General features: G+C 46.3%; 1 protein-coding gene across 2 annotated transcripts; it reads left to right on the top strand.

Moving 5' to 3' along the window:
* Positions 1-140: 140 nt before the first annotated feature.
* LOC1281374 (unextended protein) lies at positions 141-14,057 on the top strand. 2 transcript variants are annotated; one of them, XM_061640817.1, is made up of 13 exons: positions 141-2,046; positions 8,637-8,994; positions 9,067-9,207; positions 9,389-9,571; positions 9,642-9,857; positions 9,935-10,108; positions 10,189-10,360; positions 10,432-10,917; positions 11,002-11,265; positions 11,355-11,587; positions 11,663-11,791; positions 12,065-12,167; positions 12,349-14,057. In XM_061640817.1, the coding sequence occupies exons 1-13, from the start codon at positions 1,604-1,606 to the stop codon at positions 12,435-12,437; spliced, it is 2,991 nt and encodes a 996-aa protein (XP_061496801.1). In that variant the 5' UTR covers positions 141-1,603; the 3' UTR covers positions 12,438-14,057. The 2 variants fall into 2 exon arrangements, with proteins under 2 accessions (XP_061496801.1, XP_061496800.1); XM_061640816.1 differs by lacking the exon at positions 12,065-12,167.
* Positions 14,058-17,827: the final 3,770 nt, after the last annotated feature.

Here is a 17,827-nt window from a genome sequence, read left to right as displayed (position 1 = left end):
TCGCCATCCGTCCAAACGTTTATACCACACAGCCGAGGTGTGCTCAAATGCCAAGATGTACACAGCCCCGGTTGCTGCTCTGCCGCTGCACACTATGGGCAACGGAGCTACCACCCCCGGTCAAATTTCGGACGCATGTGACTGAGGTGTTATTGTTATTGGTTTGTTATTGTTTTTTAACTGCTGGTGGAGGATGCAGTGAAAACGCGGATCGCTCGTGCCGTGCCGTGTCTTTCTGCTACGGGAAGGGAGATAGATAACAGCAGCAGCAGCAGCACCAGCAGAAGCAGCTCGTGGTCAATATCGTACCTCAATTAACTGTTGACGACTGAGCGGCTCGGCAGGCTGTGCCGAGGGACCAAGAGGGGGGCAAAATCCGGGCGATTCTGGTACACCACCCCGCCGCATTCACAGCACCAACCATCCTCCCCGATGGTGCGTGTGCGTAAAGTGTCGCGTTCGTGCAGTTAAAGTGAGCAAGAAGGGAGGCGGGAAGGCGACCGTCCCACAAGTGAACGAGAAGAAGAAGAAGCAGCAGCAGAAACAAACCCCACACACAACAGCAACAAAGAGAAGAAACGTTCGAGCTCGATAAGAGACACCCCGAGAGGCACAAGGAATGACTTCTTATTGTCGGTCAGGCCCTTAAGAAAGACGGTTGTCGTTAGTGTGCGTGTGTTTTTTTTCTTCTATTTTTTTTGGCCGTATTTGGTTTTGCGTTGGGGTCGTTGGTTTCGTTTTCGACTGCCGTCCACTAATAACTACTCACTTTCCGGTGCATTTCGGGCCCGTGCGAAACCGTCGTTGGGACTTTTCCCCCCTTCGGAAAGCAGTTCCCGCAGTCATCAACCCTCCAAAACCTCGCGTGAATATCGTGTGTGTCCTGTGTGTGTTTGTGTGTGTGCTGTACGTGCGTGCAAAGTGAAGCAGTGTGGACGGTTTCGGTACATAAATTAGCCCGCATTAATCACCACCACCAATCGATCGATACCGTTCTACGGACACATTCGGACACATTGGCCGTGTCCCTTGGTGTGCCCCCCACCCCCAAGGCTGTTCCTCCCCTTCTAGTGTGTGTGTGAACGGTGGTGTACGGTGTGTGTCACGTTTCGCAAGCCCGGAACTATGGAATTCAAACCCCCGGACAAGTGGTCCTAGTACATCATACTTCCTTTGTACTACTGTGGTCTGTGCGCGTGTGTGTGGCTTATCTCGCAATGTTGCTTTAAACGCAATCGCGCTACCTGTATGCAAATTTGCTGCTTGTTTTCTTAAGTTGCCGCATCGCTCATCTGTTTTTTTTTCTGTCCGTTCCTACCAAAAACCCACCCCGAGTGTATGTGTGCCCTGTATGTGTGCGTGGTGCAGTCTCGTGCGTTTCTTCGGTGGATCTTCGGTGCGGCAAGTGCGGTGTTTTGATACTCACAAGTTGCACAAAAGGGGTCCTAGTAAGCTGCGGAAAAGTACAACAGGGTGGTGAGCGGGCACGCACCATTCGTAAAGACGCACCGCAAAGGCAGGCTACGAAATAATTAGTGCAAACCCACCGCACCGCCGTGTATACGCGCGCGCATTCGTGTAATACGCGACGCACGACCCGATTATGGCCCGGGCGGGAAGATGGGCAATGTTAAAAATAATAGCGCAACACCTTACCGCTGCCGTCCTGCCGCTGCTGCTACTGGCTGGTGCCACCTGGCGCACGGTCGACAGTAAAGCGGTGGTCGACCGGGGGCACGATGTCGGATCGCCGGAAATGCAACCGATTGTCGGCGGCGCCGAGCGGGTTGCAATTGTGACGGTGGTGCCAGGGACCGGGGGCATACTGCGGCTGTACGGGGACGCTGGGGACGGACGCACGTTTCTGGTCGATCGTGTACGGGCGCAGTGTCATGAGCAGCAGCTGCACGTGGTCGAATCCTTTCCGCCCGGCGTGGAACGATCAGCAGCAGCCGTGCCGGCGATGGAGGAGGAGCCCTGGCGAGGTGCTACGATGCTGTGCTGGTCTCTGCAGGGAAATGTGGTTGAGCTCGTGATCAAGGAAGAGTAAGTAAAGTACATTTGCGCCTCCATGCATCCATTTTAATCTATCTCTTTTTTTGATGGTGACTAATTCATTAATTAATCCATTTCCCATACATCAACCGGCTGTTGGTGGTGATACATTCACACATCAATTCCTGATCCAACAAATTAACAAAAAACCACCACCACCACCACCACCAACGGGAAGCTAACGGAGTAATTTAAACGATATTGCGCAATCTGAAGCGATCGATGGTGGCGAGAGGATGATTTTTAGAGGCTGCAAACGGATACGAATTTCCGCATTTATAGCGCAACCACAGTTTAGAATTTGATTGTTTCCCGCTACCAATTGCAACGCTGCTGCATTAATAGTTGCAAAGTTTAGGCATTGAATGTCCACTTAACTCGATCGTACGATCGTTCGTTCTGCACATTACAGACACAAACACGTGGCGAATGGCTAATGCAACGCTATTTTGCATGATGAGACTCAAAATATTGTCCCCCAGCAAGGAAGAATGTTTCATGTGCCGTCTACGTTGTGCTACTGTTTGTTTCAACTCATTGCAGCACAGGCAAACAGCCATGCCCGGCGGGGGGATTTATTAAATTACAATTAGGGTACGAAAGCTCATCCACCTAAATGCTTGTTGAGTTGATGCTTCCCCAGCTTTCGCTTTCACCGGGCACACCCGGGTACGGCGGCACCGAATGGGTTTGAAATGCAAAAACAATCACACGGCCATGCCATGCCCCCCACCGTTACAGTATCCCTCAATGAATCACGTCACCGCGCGTTGGTTTTTCGCTCCCGCTGCTGCCGAGTTACAGCAGGAACGTGTAGCCGCCCTTTGCGTCACAAATCGTTCGATGATGGGACCCTCCCGCACACACACACACACGTCCATGTACATTTTGCCCCAGAACGTTTCATGGTGTGACGCGGTTTTCCGTGTGTCGCTTCTACTACGGCCTGGACAGCAGGGGGAAAATGCAAGGGGGTTTTTGGGACCGGGTTTCGAGGTTGCACGCCATTTGTCAACTGTCCACCCTGTTTGGCAAAGAGCGCCACTCACTTTCATTAGAACGTGGTGTGTCGTGGTTGTAGTGAATGGAATTTCTACGTCGGCACGCATCCATCCACCTTTACAGCAACATGCACACACACACACTCGCAAACAAAACACTTGCTGCCGACGCCAGCTTGACCTTCGAACGGAACGGAACGGAAGGAAGCACAATTTGAACCAAGGGAGGAGAAAAAACATACACACACACACACACACGGGAGAACCAGCGTGGCTTAGAGCATGGTTTTGCCGTACGTTGGCCTTCGCTAATCCGTCGGGAGCGCCGTTACGTTGCCCCTGTGGCAATGCTGCAACATAACAACACGCTGTGCGATGGTTGAGCAGGTGAGCAGCACCGTTGGCCAATCGTTCTAATTCGATAGACAGACTCGATGGTGTTAGCTGGTCATGAAAACAATCGGGTTTGCGCTCCGAATTGTTTAATACCAAAAATAGTAACCACTATTGGTACCAACTCAATTGACCGCTTACGAGAAAGCAGCAATCATGCCTGTGTGTTGGTAGATCTTTCGTTAAGATGTTTTAATCTGTTCATTCTTTCACACTCATTATCCATAGTGCAGCATGATGCAGTGTTACTCGCGCGTTCTAACAGCATGTCAACGTGCGTTAGTCGGCCATCTTCCCAATGACCGGATGTTAGTGACACACACACACACATTCTCGCGAATACAGAGCTACACCAAAGATAATTCCGAACGGGTTTGAATCGAACCACATCATCTCACAGCTGCGTCCACGTTCGCTAACGCCGGTTCCAAACCATGACGTCATGAGGGGACGGTTCGTCTCGTACGCGATGCGCTTGTTGCGGTAGTTGCACTCGAAGAAAAGACAGCAGAAAAAGTGGCATGATGCCTCCTGGCCACAACTAGACAGGGCCAGCAGTTCAGGTGATTTGCATCTGTCGTGTAGTGCATTGGCGATGATGTCAGCTGACACTTTTAATTGGTTTTTTTCTGGCTTGGACATGATTTACTCGATACACTACCCCAAAGTTGACTTAAAGAGCGGAAAATCACATAAGACTGGTTTGAGTTGCGGATTATTATTGTTATGTATCTTTAAACGTTGTTGGGTGTTTGCTTCACTTTCATACATTTTTTGGCGACTTTGCACGAAAGTTGAATTACAAGTACAAGTAAAAGACTTGTTTATTTTAGTTTCTTCGATTATTTGACGACTTATGCCCGGATTACAGCTTCAGTGAAATAGAACGTGATATTATGGGGTTTTCTGATATATTTGATTAAATATTAATGAGAATATGGCTTATTGTACACCAAAAGAAAGGATATCCAATTCTCCAAATATTTAGAACATATTGAATTAATAAATTAATTGCATTTCCTTGTGTTTCATTGCTTTGTCAGCGAATAATGGTCAGCGGGGAATTACAAGGAAATGCATTTAAATCACTTTTATATGTTTTGTAAACTAAATTAGAGTTGGGCAAAACGCACAAAAAAGCGGAACTGGGTCCGGACGATTCCAACAAATTACGGACCCAGTTCCGAAGGGTAGGTTCAATCCGACAAGCCGGAACCGCCCGGAATCGTCCGGAATCGTCTGGAATCGTCGGAATCGCCCGGAATCGCCCGGAATCGTCCGGAATCGCCCGGAATCGCCCGGAATCGTCTGGAATCGTCGGAATTCCATTTCATTTCATGTGATTTATTCAGTGCATAACCTAATACAAATAGATACAAACAGTAACACAAGATGCTAGCGTCCATATCGAACGATATTGAGGAACTCAGTGCGCGACATTCCTGGCTTAAATGTACGACAGACAGCATTGACATATGCGCGGCGGCCGGAACGTGAACTTGAATCGTCTGGAATCGTCGGAACAGTCGGAATCGACCGGAATCGGCTCTACTATTCACTACTATCGATTGACTACGGTTCCGCACGATTCCGGACGATTCCGGACGATTCCGGTCGATTCCGGGCTATTCCAGCCAATTCCGGTCAATTCCGACTGTTCCGACGATTCCGGACGATTACGACGATTCCGCACGATTCCAGACGATTACAGACGATTCCGGACGATTCCGGACGATTCCGGACGATTCCGACGATTCCGACGATTCCGGACGATTCCGACGATTCCGGACGATTCCGGACGATTCCGGTGGAACTAGCGATTCCTTCTCTCTGGAATCGGAATCGGTATCATACTTGCCGGAACCGGAGCGGAACCGTGGGTGCGATCCGCGGAACCCATCTCTAAACTAAATAGCATTGATAGAGGAATTGAATATCCTTTCTTTTGGTGTACCGATAAGCCATATTCTGATAAATATTTTATGATATATAGCATTTTCACACAAGGTCTAAAGCGACCTTTAACAATGAACAATTGGACTAAAAATCTTAGATGGCTGAAGGTAAAGTGCACAGCTTTTTCGTGTACATGATATTTGCCATCATATATCAAGGTTGTGCAAAAAGCCTAAGAATGTTTCATTGGCAAAAATCAAGCTTAAATTTGAACATATGACAATCATATTTATATCATATAAATATAAAAAGAAAATGCTAAAATCCACTGGCTGGTTATTAATTGAATGTGATCTTGTTTTACTGACGATTTATTCCGCTAGTGCCATGTTAATGTCCCACACATCCCACAAAGCCCCACTTCAGAACCGCAAATACAATGCTTCCACCGCGAGCGCGCACATGCGTTGCTTATCGCAGCAACCCTTGTTTATCAGCCGTTAAATGCTACCATCGCGTCTTTGAGCGAAACATCGTCGCTCGTACCTGTGCTTCCACCTGTGACGTGTACACCAATTTGCACAGATTATGAAGCAGTGATGGTTTAGCGGTCGGTATCGTTCACTAGTATGTGGCGGATAACAGAACAGAAGCAAGATGTAAGCCGGCCCAACACGTTTTACATGCTTGTGAACAAATATGTATTAACTGCCACAGTGAGTCATCCATATTTTGTTGTCAAAAATAGCAAACATTTCATTACTAAACATCGACTCACGTAAGCTTCAAATGCGCTCTAAGCTGGCAAAGAGGTTAATCTTGCATTATTTGGTTTACTCCCACAACCCTTATGCCTTCTTGATGAAATGTAGCTACCGCGGGGGTGGTGGGTTCGAAAGACACAAAACGCCGGCCGGCACCTGCAAAACCGGACTCGCGGGCGCACATTGTCACTTCCCAAAAGGGGGCTATACATATATGTGTAATGTGCTGATAATAGTACAGAGCCCACCCGGCTATCTGCCGGCGGAGGGAGGGCTGATTTGATTTGTCGAGCGTTTCTTTAAAGCCACTTGGACGGTGGTTCGGTCTGTATGTGGTTGCCAGCCTTCAAAGCGATGGTTGACCGGTTTTTAGATATAGGGACCGACCGGCAAGCTCCCTCCGGGGTGGCTTCCTGTTATCTGTGCACTTTATTCTGTATTTATGTTCACTTTGATTTGCTTGATAAAAATGATGGAGAACGGTGGTGGTGGTTTTGGTGGGAACAAGTGATGTCAATTTGATTCTGTGTTTTTTCCATACCGTAAGATGAACTGGATCATTAACAGTTGTCGAAGAAATTTCTCTAAAAGTATTTGTGTTTTGAAAGACACGTTTTTCGGTTAATATGATAAAAAAGAATAAGAAGAACAAAACAATCTTGAACTACCTTGACCATGTTACTATTAGATAAAAAACAGATAATAAATGATATTAGATTGCTTTGCAAAAACATAATCCTGTTCAAATCAACATTGCTCCACAAAACGGCCTCTTAATGCTCAACTAATGCGCAATTTAACTTGCCCGGCCACACTCGATCGTACGATTGTAGACACACACACACACACAAACACACACACACACACACACACACGCACACGCACAGCCCCATGCCTATGAAGAAAGCACTGGAAAACATGCGACGTCTTGGTGATGCGGCACTGCTGCACAAGAACGTAAACAACGTGTCTGCTATCGAGCGATCATCCGATCCGGTGCACCGATGCCAAAGACGGACAAAAACAACGCCTGTAGATGTTTTTGTTTTTCGCAACGGTGACTCAGAATCTTGACCCTTTCATATCAACAATTACGAAAAGATTATGTGGATAGGTAGATGCTTACGTATTAAAAAGCCAATGGGAAAGTTAGGAATGTTATATCCATGCGAAACAGCGTTTCATGATCTTTAAAGCACTCTAAAAACTGTAAATTTTTCTTACCCTGCTTGTTTTAGGTCAGCAAACGAATTTATTTAGATAAAAGAAAGGTGTTATGTTTTAGTAGTTATTTGTTTTGTGGCAAACAAATAATGCAAATAATATAAATATTATCAAATAAATATGGACACTGGCAAAATGGCGCATTTGAGCTCGTCCGACTTGGGCCCGTACTTTAGAATGCAAGCTGCATATGAAACGTAAACAGAAATCTTCCGATGGGCGAAGCGTGATTGACAAAAACAACTCTCGACCTCTTGTTTTTTTCGCCAGGGATGACTCATAGTCTGCGTTCTTAAGATATAGACCACCGCAACCACTCCACGTGGGGTTATGGTTGGAAAGGAAAGGGCAAAAGACAAAGCGGAGGGTCGTCAAAAGTAGACAGACAGTTGTAGAAATTACCATATTGGATAAGAATAAACCTTAATCAAATGAAACTACTAAAAATGCTTTTAATGACATCTTTACATTACAAGCAATACAATTAGGTAAAATATTGATAAGACCAATGAATAAGACTGACAAAATGGTGCAACAATTAAACCCACCCGAGAACGCAAAAATAACACACACAGGAAACGATCCAATGCATCCAAGGCACCCTGGAAATGCTTGTGCTGTTGCCATGCATGTCACACGGATGGACACAAAAATTCACTCAAATCACTGCACCGAGGTTCGGTAGGCGAAATAACTACTGCCAGAAAAGAATCACCCCACGGTGGGGAGAAGGCATCGAACGATCATGTCATGGCACATGTCAACCCCTGTTGAATCATACGTTGTTTTGTGAACCATACATTGCTGAACACACGTACTGAATAGCAAGGGAACGCGCGAGGTCGTCAGCTAAAGGGCGTTGGGTTTCGAAAAGGATGCTATCCGAAGTGAAGTGAGAAGACGTCCATTTTATCTTCTTTTTTTCTACATCTATTTAAAGCTCATTTACATAAATATGTATTTAATGCGGACGATGCAAAGAAAGCACTGGAACAAGATTGTTCGTCTACTCGCTTTCGCTGATTTACTTAATTGATTTTTAAATTTTTGGGATCCAAATTTCGATACCAGCAACCGGCTGCTGTTCCGCTCATCCATCTTATTGATTGGTATCGTGTCATTCTGCGATGGCTAGCGATGACATCATAACAGTCCGCTCTTGAAATGAATGAACAATTTCGCACTATTGCAATAGTGCTTGGTGTAGCGGAACTATTCAATCAACCATTTGTAGCAGTTTCTTTGCGTATTTTTTTAACCTAAAAATTAATTTGCTTTCCATCTATATCATCTTTTCTGACAGTGCGCAAATAATACCGGTACTAAAGACTGACCTACCCAGCAGCACTGACATTGGGAGCACCAATGAACAACGATCAAAGCGTAACATTGATAAGGATAGTGATGCGAACAGCATCATCCACGTCGAGAACCCCGAAACCGAGGAGCAGGGCACACTTCGCATCGAAGGATATCGAATCGAAAACTCGGAACTGGCGCCCGAACGAGACGAGAACGATGTACCGTCGGTGCGCATCAACACGCAGGTGCAGCTGCGCCTGTTCGGTACGGGCATTACGCGGAATGTGGCCATCATCTTCACGCACGAAACCTACCGGTTCGGGGGCCCGTGTCAGGTGCCGGTCACGGAAAAGTTTCACGTAAGCGTTGCTCAGTGCAGTGCAGCCGGGGGCGATGCAATTAATGCCATTTGCTTTTCACTTTTCTCCCAGGTGACGTATGCGGAACCGAACGGCCGCAGTGGGCTGGTGGAAATCGAACTGCCGGAAGTGATCAAGAACAAAAAGTATTTCTACATGTGCGCAAAGTACGAGAGCGTCGATCCGTTGGAAGGATCGGACGAATACGATAAGGTACGAGGGTGAAAGCGTGAGAAAAGGGAAGGGAGAAGAGTACGCTTTAACGACGCAAACAGCATGGAGGACCATGTGCGCTTCCCCACCACATGGTCGTGTTTGCGCTCGGTAGTGCGTGCGGATAGTATACATCTAGGCGCTTACCTTGTGAATTCATCGATTCTTTCACAATTCGCAGGAAGCATCGAAAGTAAACCCTTTTCTACACCAAGGATCGGATATGTGGTTGCGCATGACTAGCCATCAGCCGTTGCTACCGCTCTGGCTGTCGATCACAGTGATTGCGGTGTGTCTGATGTTTTCGGCGCTCTTCTCTGGCCTTAACTTAGGGCTTATGTCATTGGATAAAACTGATTTGCAGGTACGCTTTGCTCGAGTGTTTGTGTTACACTACCACTACCATACTTATTACCACTGCTCATGCCCAATAGATCCTGTGCAATACCGGCAGCGATAAGGAAAAGGAGTACGCCAGGGCCATTCAACCGGTTCGCAAGCACGGCAACTATTTGCTGTGCAGCATTTTGCTCGGTAACGTGCTGGTCAACTCAACGTTCACCATCCTGCTGGACAGTCTTACGTCGGGACTGTTTGCCGTCATTGGTTCCACCGTTGCGATTGTAATTTTTGGCGAAATCATTCCACAGGTGAGACAGAGTTGTGGATGAAAAGGGCAGCAGCGAAAACACTGAAGCAAAGTAATTAACTTACCCGTTTATCTTAGGCCATCTGTTCGCGACACGGTCTCGCTGTGGGAGCGAAAACTATTTATATCACCAGAGCGTTTATGATGCTCACATATCCAGTATCATACCCAACATCGAAAATACTCGACCTTATTCTGGGCAAGGAAATTGGCAATTTCTACGATCGCGACCGACTAAAGGAGTTGGTCCAGGTAAAACGATCCCCATTAGCACTCATTAGACAGTGGCAAAATAGATGTACAAATGTATAATATTGCTCGCCCCGCTACAGGTTACGAAAGATGTAAACGATTTGGATAAGGATGAAGTGAACGTCATTTCCGGTGTTCTTGAGTTGCGTAAGAAAAAAGTGGAAGACGTGATGACTCGCCTGGAAGATGCCTACATGCTGCCGATGGATGCGGTGATGGATTTCGAAACCATCTCCGAAATTATGCAGACAGGTAACAGCGCGATCCATGTGTGTTCATTTCGATTATTGGCATCATGTTTTGGTTTTTGTTTTTAATTTCAGGTTATTCGCGCATTCCCGTGTACGAAGGGGAACGCACGAACATAAAATCCATCCTGCACATCAAGGATCTGGCATTCGTCGACCCGGACGATAACACCCCGATACGGCAGATTTGCGAGTTTTACGGCAACCGGTTACACTTCGTCTTCTTCGACCAGACGTTGGACGTAATGTTTAAGGAGTTTAAGAGCGGCGAGTTCGGGCACATGGCGTTCATACAGAACGTAAACTCGGAGGGCGAGGGCGATCCGTACTACTACACGCTTGGGCTGATCACGCTCGAGGACGTGATTGAGGAGCTGATACAGGCAGAAATAGTCGACGAAACGGACGTGTTCACCGACAACCAGAGCAAAGTGCCGCGCAAACGTATCAAGCGGCAGGGTGTGCCACTGTTCGGCCATCGGTCGGACAAAAATATGGAAGTGCAGCGTATACGCATTGGCCCGCAGCTGCTGTTCGCTACGTACCAATTCATATCGACCGGTAAGTGCAGAGCGCTTTGTCAGGAAGGTTTTATTTTCCGGAATTATGATAAAAGTGCACACGCGTAATCTTTTCGTCTTTAAGGCGTAACGGCGTTTACACCATCCTGCATCTCGGAAACGATCCTGCGCCGTTTGCTGAGTCAAAACATTTTCCATCACATCAAGATCAAGAGCAAAACGAACAACGAACGCGTGGTAATTATCGAGCGCGGTACTGCGATCGACCATTTTGTGCTGATCCTTGAAGGGCGCGTGGAGGTAACCGTTGGCAAGGAGAATTTGCTGTTTGAGAGCGGACCGTTCACCTACTACGGGCTGCAGGCGATCGTGCAAAGTCCCAGCTGTGGTAAGGCAGCACACTTATATTGCTACTTTTACGGATGATATCATGTTGCTGCTAAATTTAACGTTATGTTTTGGTTCGTTTTACCCCAGATACGTCCACCAACACGCCGCAGCAAATTTTGGGATCGCTTGAATCCATCAATCGCGACGCCAACTCCAAGCATGTCTTCATACCGGACTACACGGTGAAGGCGATCACGGACGTGCTGTACTTGCAGATCCACCGCAATCTCTATCTGGCGGCCAAACGTGCCACACTGATGGAGCGCAAGCAGAAACTGGGCGACCAGTCGATGGATCCAATCGACGCGGAGGTAGAGCAGGTATGATATCGCAAGTCGTCAGTGACAGAGCTTCCTGGAATGTGATGATGTGTGTTTTTTTTGTTGCTACTCTAGTTGATGCACTCGCTGGATAAAGCAGACCAGAACAGTATCACACCCGATGCTACCAACTTGACTGTCAATTCCGGGGCGAAGGCTAGTAAATCGTCAAGCGATGTGGCCTCACCGATTACGGCCTTAAATGTAAGTTTAGAGTGCGTTTAAAAGCAACATCCGTTTCCTCCCTCTGGATGTTGTTTGCATTTCGATATTTGAATTACTGCAAATGATATGTGTAAGTTTGTACCCCGACTGTAGCCCGTAAATGTGCTCTGTAAGTGTAACACTAATGTGAACAGTGTGTAGCTGTGTACTTAGGTTTTTGAACGTCGTCGTGATTAGTGGTCATTGTTTTACCCGTTGTAAAAGCTAACCAGTTGCAATTCCATGTTTTTTTCTGTCTTTTTCTCATTAAAGGATCCTATTAACAATACGAACTCCTCTGTGACTCCTCGCAACCATATAGTATTAGAGCACGACAATTCTTCCAGTGCCGCTGCTGCCAACGATATTAACATAGGTAGTTAAAATTGAAAAAATGTACCCCCAATAATAGCATTTTGTGTAGTGTCCCCTGTTACCTGTCAATTGACAGCCAAGAGTCGTCAATGAGCAACAAGCATCCGTACACTAATCCATAATCCTTCACCATGTTTCTGCCACACACATCCGGCTTGCCGTCTGCCGGGGTTTTGTTACAGGAGCATCGACCAGCTACGGAAATGAAATGGTTGTCGCCGGGGACCGGGACACGGATCCCAGCAGTGCCCCACTGCTGCCAAAGCCATAACCCACGGTGTACCTCGTTGTACTGTACTACACCCTCGCGTACAGCACCAGCAGAGCATCCGGCCATGCATCGAACCCATCATCACCACCAACACCACCACCACCACCCGTACCATTGCCAATTCGATAGGAGTTTATCGTTCGACTGTTGGATGTCGTGTTAGCCTGTGCGTGCGTGCGTGCGTGCGCGCTCCGATCCACTTCCTCACTCTGATCCCCTCTCAACTACCTACTTGTTCTATCAATTTACTCTGCTATATATTATTAAAAACCGTTACCTAGAGTTTACCAGGGTTTGTGCTAATAATCGTGTGGCATTTTTGTTTTTGTTTTAAACTTACGCAAAGCACGTGCAATACACGGACCGAACGCGTACGCAGTAGTAGTAGAAATGCGCTGTACGCGCTAGTGAGATTTGTTAACGTTGTTGGGTCAGAGAGATTGTTGTTTAACGACTGTGTAAATTAGTATTACTGTTATTATTTTCGCGTGACGCTCGGGATGTGCTCCCCAAAACCCCACCCGACGGTACCAGGACGGAGCAAGACTTAAAGGCAAAAAATAAAGCCCCGCCGCACCCTTGCACCCGTGGATTCGGTCAGTGCTGCTGCTGAAAATGCTCGGTGGTAGTGTATCTCCTCGCCGCAATCGTTATAGCCAGCGTCTGTTGTTAAGGCAATCGGTTTTGTAGCCAATCCCTTCACTCAGTTAATCCTTCACCTGAGCGTACAAAAGAGCGTGCCTACTTCTCCGTCGCCGGACCGCCGGATCAAGCGGCAACCGGGGACCGGGAAGGATCGCGAAAGCCCCGTTACTGACTGGTGAAAGTATACCGAGCGATAGAACAAACACAAACGTCTATTTGGACGTCGAGGGGCACCGTGTGCTATATTTATCCTAGGACGAGCAATCCGGTGCGCGATGTACTTACCGGATGGGAGGGAGGCGTAGGCGAAAATGTATCGCGATGATTGATGGTCCGCAACACTGTATAACCCAAAAAGTGAAGCCAAAAGATTTAAAAAGCACACATGTGCGGCCATGATGGCCCCAGCGAATTAGGAAAGTAGTGTATGATAGTGTACAATCGAAATGGTAAAACTCGTTAGAAGCAAGATCGTGTGACTGAGCGCACTTAACAGTACCGTACCGGGAAATATGGAAAACCCCCTTATCGTTTAGTGTACAGGACAGCGGATTAGGAACGAAACCGAAGATGTATCGCGATCTGCAACGGGCTAGCAGTCAGCCGTTGTTTTCGTTGTGTGCCGATGGAGAATCTCCGCAGCACGGTATGTTTTTTTGTTTGTTGGTTTTAGTTCTATTACGAAGCTTTGGTTAATCGTTTATGTTTTTTTTGGCAACAAGGGTAGAAGCAAAGACACAACAACCACAAAAAAAAAGATAAAATACATCTTTGATATAGTGAGATAGTGTAATTTGGCTAGGGCGCCAGTGCAACGAGCTAGTTCAGCAAGTAAGTAAGCAAGTAGCGAATTTCGCAACAGAAAAAAAACAGAAAAAAAAAGAAATATTTTTCCACTTTCCACTCGTAGTTGAATTTGAATACCACGAAGAAAATATACACATGTACATGCATGGGTGCGCCATTGTATAAAAACTGCGTGTGATTAACTGCGTTCACCACTCTGTAGCATGAAAGAAAGTACCTACGCGTCTTGACTGTAACTGAATGTAAGTGTTTATTATTATTCGTCCATTTTATGTTTCCTCAAAAGCAGTAAAAATGTGCAAGAAATGTTTGCAAATAGCAGTAAAATAGTAAAACAAAACAGTTAACACACAGCATAAACTTTCAGTCCGCACTGTACGATTCAGATGAATCGCTCTCGATGGAACCGGACTGGAAACCGATGCCGTGCAATCCGTTCATGGCGAACCTATTCTTCAGGAAACAAATGGGTAAGTAGCTCAATATTTCACATCCGCTCACTAACACATCGTCGATCTTCATTTACCTGTACCTAGCTGTTGAAATTTGCCCCAATGCATCAAACGGGTGTATACGCAAGTGTGCTGACATATGACGCTCCGCTAAAGACTTAGCGCCAGGGAAGATAAAATGTATCATCAATTATCTGCCTAGCCGAGACTGAGACCGATTCATTTGCCCCCCCCCTTCGATAGTCACACGCAATTGATCTTACGGTCGGTGACAGTGATTGGTTAGAAAATAGGCTCTTATCGCAAGACGCCCGGCAGAACCGATTCATCGCACAACGGTTCTGTTTTAGCGCATCGCTTGCTAATGACGTTAGTAGGGGGGGTGTAATTTTGCGTACGCAAATTATTGGGCGTCAATCAAGGTGGACCACAAATTAGTGAAATCAATCACATGAACGAAAAAGATGGAATGCACACACAAAAAAAAAAACAAGCGCAGATGCTAATCAGACGGGCGAATGCTTGGCATGGGAAAGTGATGCATCATCCCTGGCTCTATAGTGCCGGACAGGGACGAAGACGAATCAAATGCCATCATCTATTTGTAATCGTATTATTTGCGTGGGCCAAAGTTTTTCAAGAAACGGCAAACTCTTTACCGAACTCGGAAGAGTTGGTGAAGTGCGACAGACACACACATCCTGTAAAAATAGATTGAACTATTCCTGAAGTGACTATTCAGGTCACAATCATCTAGTTGATAAGCATGGGCAGATTTTAATAGTCATTTCGGGGTATAAGGGTAGCAGCTCATTGTCAGCTGGCAGGTGTGTAATAATTATCACATAATCGTATCTTACGGCGCCTACCCCACTACTAACTGCGGCGCAATGATGGTTGATAAGCGCTCCATTCTATTTTAGGTAAACAAGCATTGATTTTGGGAACTGCGATCACTGCTCGAAACGAAACGTACTTCTTTAACCTTAACATGTTTATCCATTTTTCTAATGGGACTCCAAAGTTCTACTAAACTCAGTATACTTCTATCCTCTCATCTTGGACACTCACTAACGAAAAGAGTTTGAGTTAGCATAACAAAACAAAAAATGAAATCCAAGCTATTGGAAATGCTGTACAGGTATTTCCCAATATACGCCATTAGAGCAAACTTGATTTTCAACTAAAGATTACCATTTTGTACCCTTTAAAATGGGTTAAAAAATTCGACACAATTGAGGTCTCAAATCAGTACAAAGTGTTCAAAGAACTGTCAAATTTAGAAAATCACCTACAGCAAAATCGCGTATATCGGAGAACAACTGTACTTTAAATACTATAGACCGGTTGTAAGCATTCGCATCATGCCTCCAGGCACTGTCATAAGTTAAATTCTCGACAGCACATTTATGCACATTCCATATGAACGAAGGCATATCACACCACAAATGCTTTTTGCACTGTTGTGTTGGAGTGGATCAATCGTTTCTGAAAGTGTGTTTCGCTTAGTGTTCTACTCCAGCTGGGTGCTGGAGGAGGATGGTACGGTTTTGCGTCATGCTCCCGGCAGTACCGTGGCTACCCGGCTAGGGACGATAATCGTCGATGACTTAAGCTTTCTATAGCGTCGTGCTCTTGAACGGTGACAAGTAGATTCGATTGCTGGTAGACTGGTTGTAAATTAATTGACTTTCCCCCCAGTGTGTGTGTGTGTTTTAATCCGGTTACGCGTGGCACCTATCAACGCTGGCGCTAATCAGTGTCCCCTGTTCTTGTCTACCTTGGGCAGGAAGTCATTTTATGTGATGGCCATTGCACGTAGGGTGATAGTGGTTAATGCGCGGAAGAACGCTTTTCCTGGCGTGCAGGTACGGGGAAATTGATTAAAAAAGAAGCTTGAAAAAGGGTGTTTTGCTATCGGAAAAATGCCCCTTGCACTATTAAATTGCTAACCACAAGGTGATTGGGGTATAACCTTCAAACCGTCAAACGTTCTTAACCTTAGCGCCATTGGTTACGCCAGCCATACAATCCAATTGGAATCGGGCAACCGAATGGGAATTTCACAATCACGCAAGCAAGTACGCTTAGTTTTGAGTACTAAGCCTATCTTACTTCTAAGGTTTATGGGATAAGTATAATCACCAGTAGTAAGTTATAGGAAGCAAACACTTTAACAGTTGTTAGCAGCACTAAGTCACAGCAAGCAGCCGTCAGACTATTTCTTCTATGAAGGTGCGTTTGATTTGACAACGAGCTATAGGGGCACACGCACAATTTTTGGTTTGCGGCCTGTGATTGCCCTTGAAGTTAGCACGTTCACCGGGAGAGTTCAAAGCGTCCGGTAAACAAAAAAAACGACCGACGGTGGATCATTTCGGTCATCCAGTTTCGGAAGCGGACACCTTCGCGGGAAGGGGGGGTTGCCAACGATCGTCCAAAAAGGTTTCGTCGAGCAACTAGGGGGAATCATCACACCCATGTCGGAACACCCCCCGTCCGCCTGCTGGTTGATACTAGAAATAATTAGCAAGCTTCTTTTTTTGTTTACCTGCCCGCATTCAAACGGTTGTAGTAATTGTTTTGAAATAGAATCAGATATGATTCTCCGCGACTTTATCCTAGAAGCTTAGGGTAGAGCATTCGCTTTGTAGGCATTTCCACTTAAAACCTTGTTAACGGGTGACGAATGCTGCTTGTTAAACTGCAGTGGCGGCGAGTGGTGCTTCCAAGTGCTTCAACAGGCTTAAATATGCTTTTTCTTAGCTATCCATGATAGTGAGCGTGATAAAGCCTTATTTTCTAATATTCAAGTATACAAAATTATTGTGAATTTGGGTAGTTGATACACTTGCTCGTGATCAAGATATTAATGATCATAATTACGCTTTGAAATGATGTTCAGTACTGTGACTTTTCGAAAACCAAACCATACTTTTGGGTCATAATTAATAACTCCTAACCGGCGCACCTCAGACGATGCGCAGTACCGGCTGGATGTGAAATAAAGATGCTGTCGCTATCTGTGCCGTCTGTCGGTCCAGCTGATGCGTGCTTATCTCTCCCCGTTGGAGAAAAGAGAGATCCCCGTACCCAGCCGAACGGCGATAGTTCCTTGCAGGAAGGAGTCGATCGATCTACTCAACCTGACAGCATCATCCTACACAAACACACTTGCGCATCAGTTGCGCCCTCCCAATACTACGCGCTGCCGGCTCGGCCCGGGTGTACTATACCACCACGCTGTACCCTGTACCCCTTTAAACATTCCCTCTCACTCCCGCACATTATCTTCGGCGGTCACTAGAGTGACACACGCTGCGCTTCTTTCCTCGTTTGGGCACCAAAGCCGACGATTGCACTTGGTGTGCGTGGTTGTAGTGGTAGTAGTAGTAGCAGTAGTAGTAGTAGGTAGTCGCACATCGAAAAACATTGTTAGCTCTACATATTGACACCCCGGGCGAGCGTACTGGTTGCGTACTCTGG

This window comes from Anopheles gambiae, chromosome 2 (assembly GCF_943734735.2).
Source record: "Anopheles gambiae chromosome 2, idAnoGambNW_F1_1, whole genome shotgun sequence".
Classification (NCBI taxonomy): Eukaryota; Metazoa; Arthropoda; class Insecta; order Diptera; family Culicidae; genus Anopheles; species Anopheles gambiae.
Note: the sequence above shows the minus strand (reverse complement) of the source record. Positions and strands in the feature narration are given on the sequence as shown.